General features: G+C 40.6%; 1 protein-coding gene across 2 annotated transcripts in view; it reads left to right on the top strand.

The window, feature by feature from the left end:
- The first annotated feature begins 460 nt into the window (after nucleotides 1–460).
- The window catches only part of rtkna (rhotekin a), a 51,431-nt gene continuing 48,338 nt past the window's right edge, over nucleotides 461–3,553 (top strand). Inside the window, exon 1 of one of the 2 annotated variants that reach the window (XM_067520888.1) lies at nucleotides 461–838. In XM_067520888.1, the coding sequence (XP_067376989.1) occupies nucleotides 728–838 (111 nt within the window). In that variant the 5' untranslated portion in view covers nucleotides 461–727. The remainder of the gene's footprint in view (nucleotides 839–3,553) is intronic. The other variant, XM_067520883.1, reaches the window with a different exon arrangement.

Genomic DNA, 3,553 nt, shown 5'->3' with positions numbered 1-3,553 from the left:
TTTGTTGTTTTTTTTTTTTTTTGTCAGAACCATAAAATCTAGTGTTGCTCCTGTTAATAACTTGTATTTGCAAATTACCTTTAGATAAAGCTCATTTAAAACATCTGAGCAGATATACAACTAAAATAAAGTAATGGCAAAACACAAAGACGTGAGTGAAAATGTATGCCGGGCTTATTTGAAATAACTAAAACTAGAAATATAGCGTCAATGTGCATCAATGAAAAGTTTACTACCAATACGTTTCCTTTTTTGGAGGCTGTGTGCTAGTTTAGCAAATGAACTACGCACATGTGGTCTTCAATGCTTCACCCATCCCTGCTGAATGATTTGCATAAGCAGGCCTACAACAGGAATTAAGCACTAGTACATGTGGGACGTGCATGCCAGTCCTCGCCGGCAGAGGTCTCCGGATACAGGACAGGGCAAAGTCAGGTCTCAGCTGCACCACATGGGGTGTCATAGTGTTACTGCCGGACGCTAGAGGAGCAGTGAAAGTGAGACGTCAGCTGCGTAAAGTCTGGGTCTTCACTTTCCTTGCCGGTCTCTGCTTCCATGTGAAGAAGCCTTCAATCTCTTGGGACTTTTCACCAGTGGGGCTGTTTTGGCAGTTCACGCGGCGATTTCAACTCTTTTTTTAATTTTTATTTTTTTTTAAACCACTTGAAGTTCGGCTAACACGCTCCGCACAGGACGATATCTGTGAACTTTCCACACAGCAGAGACCATGTTTTGCCGAAATCAAACAGCGAGGGCCACCGTTGCCCGCGGCTCTGCCCTTGAAATGGAGATACGGCGAGGGAAGTTCAGAAAGAGCGTTTTCCTGGACACATCACAGGTAGACGGATTGTGCGCCAGTTCTCCACCACCGTCTCACAACATGCGCACACGCACTTTTGAAAGGGGGGTCTCTCTACAACTTTGACTGATCTCTCTCCCTTTGCAAACTAACTTACTTGGCACATACTCAATCTTGTTGTGAAGGTATTTGAGCGCCGCTTCGCTTTGTGGGATATTTTTTAATTAAATCGCAGTAAAGAGCCTGCTGCTGCGTTCACGCCCGCAAATTAAAGCTGTTAATTGCAACATTTCTAAACCACTTCGAGTTTTCAGTCAACTCCAGACAGAAAACAGTGATATCCCATCAGAGATTTAAAAGTTTGATTGTGGTGCAAACAACAGTAGTGGGTTCATAGTAACTTAAATGCGCTTGTTCCAACTCCCATCGTTTTGTTTTAATGATCCTTACATGGTTTAATATTGTAGATGCTTCCACATGCTGGGGTTTCATAATAGTTCACTCTAATTAAATCCATAAAACCTAAAGTCTGCTCTCAACAAATCTGCTTCACTTCATATTCATTACACAATCATATGATGCTCAGTAATTCTCAGACCCTTTGAGTGGCATTGCGAAGGTTGAAACCTCTTCATGTGTATTACGTGCATGTTTTTTAACAGCTTTAATTTGGACTGCAACATGTGGACAGTCACCCCCAAGGGTATAGTCAAATAATACTGCATCCAACCAAAAGTTGAGAACTAGGTCAAAGCTGTAACCAGAAAATCTCTCTCAGCTGTTTATAGCTGGATTAGAACTGCTACTTTTTTATGCATGTTTTTCCTTTTCCTCTCACGTCAACATCTGCTTCATATTAGCCACCGTTTTGTCGTCGACCCGACAAGATCTAACCATCCAAATACAACGTCTAGTTATTTTTACTCACATTCCACTTTAATACTGTTTTGATGTAAAGTCTTTTCTCTGTCCATCTACCTTTCCCACTTCCGCCACAGATCCGCCTGTTGACCCTGGGCATTATGCACTTTGGTGTCTTTTCAGAGTGCTGGTGTTTGCCTATTTAGTTAAAACAATTTGTTTTGCGAATGCCTCTGCTAAATTAAAGCTAAATCCACATGTGGCATGTACAGTTTGGAAGTTTGGGAGTGATTTTGTTTTACCAGACTGAATTAAGAAAGGAGCGAGTATTTGTGAAAGAAAGTGTGAGGGAGGTAGGGAGACTCAATTGTAAGAGGATACTTTAGGAATGTTAATGTGCAATATAGCAAATGGTTAAGATTGTGTATTAATTCTGTCTTGCCTCTTCACTGTTGGATCTTTCACCCTGTCTATTTCTATGTATCTGCACACACATTGTCAGTTTATAGCCGATAGTTGTTTCTAGTTCATGTCACCACTAATGTTTGCGAGCACCTTCCATCATATTGATCTACAGTCAGAATTGCCCCTAATCTGGCGTCTGAGCAGCTTAATTTCATATGACACATAACACTTACTAGAGGTTCAGTTGTGTTGATGTGTTTAAGTCTCTACAGTATCTAAGGCGGGAGTGAACGATCTCAGGATTTCTCCTTTTTTTTTTTTGGTGAGGGGGAGCAGTGAAGGTATTTATTATTCATCTTAGATATTATGTGTTGTTGTATTCATTTGACCAGCAGGGTTGTGTGTGGGCTGGGATTTATGTAGGTTTGTTCTTTGACCAATTTTAAACCTTTTGAGCAATTTACTCAAAAGAGATGAGATATTCGGAACCCTCACATTCATCTCTTAAACCCCTAACTCCATTACCTTCCTGTGTTTAGTCTCTGTATTACTTATTTATCAGGGTAAAGACTTCTCTTCTTTTCACAACAACAATGATTGCTTCCTTAACTCTATAATCTGCTCTCTGCTGGTTCTCATACAAGATTAATTTGTTTCTCAGCTTTTGTTGCCAATGCTAATGGTCCTCTTTCAGAGACCAGGACTTTCCTCCGGATCTCTGTGCTAGGGCTCTCTCAGTGCCACCATGGAACCAGTCTGTGGCATTTCAATGAGGCAGGCCACTTCAGTGTGAAAGCAGCTTTATTTTGCCATGCCAGCGGATGTCACGTTAGTGCGTGTTCGATGCCAGAGTTTGAGCTTCTTATGTAAATGTTTGTATTTAAAGATCTAAAGGGCCTTTTTTTGCAGTGTGAATGACATGTTTTCAAAAAAGTGAAGTGCACAATGGTCAGTCAGTCGAATGAGGGAGGAAGAGAAGTCTCAACTGCTTTGTTTGCATGGGCCAAAAGTGACCAGTGCTGCCAGTTTTCAGAGTAATTTCCGTAAACATGGGCAATGAAAATGTTTACTTAGAGGAAAGGAGATGGTGAGAAGATGCTTCAGTTATCAAGACACACACTTGTATGAAGTCAGTACAGCTGGAGACTATATGCATCTAAATAGAGAAGAGACATGTCATGAATGTCTTTGTTGTTACAGTTTTTAGTTTTATTGAATTGAGTAGTGATAAAAATACACTCAGTCAGCTGTGAATGTGTCTTCATTTTCTGTGTGTGCAGTATCCTGCCTCGAGGCTGGAGCAAATGAAGCCAAGAATGAAGCCTGATTTTTGTAAAACTCTATTAATTTTAGAGACTGCAGAACCAGGCTTTGGGGATTTCTCTGGAGTTTCTGCCCAGTTATGGCAATCAGTTATGTAAATAAAAGATTAAAATGTTTGAAATATTGCCAGGCATCCAGTTTGAAGTTTAGACATATTATGGGCAT

Source organism: Channa argus, chromosome 11, assembly GCF_033026475.1.
Source record: "Channa argus isolate prfri chromosome 11, Channa argus male v1.0, whole genome shotgun sequence".
Classification (NCBI taxonomy): Eukaryota; Metazoa; Chordata; class Actinopteri; order Anabantiformes; family Channidae; genus Channa; species Channa argus.
This window is presented reverse-complemented; position numbering and strand designations above follow the sequence as displayed.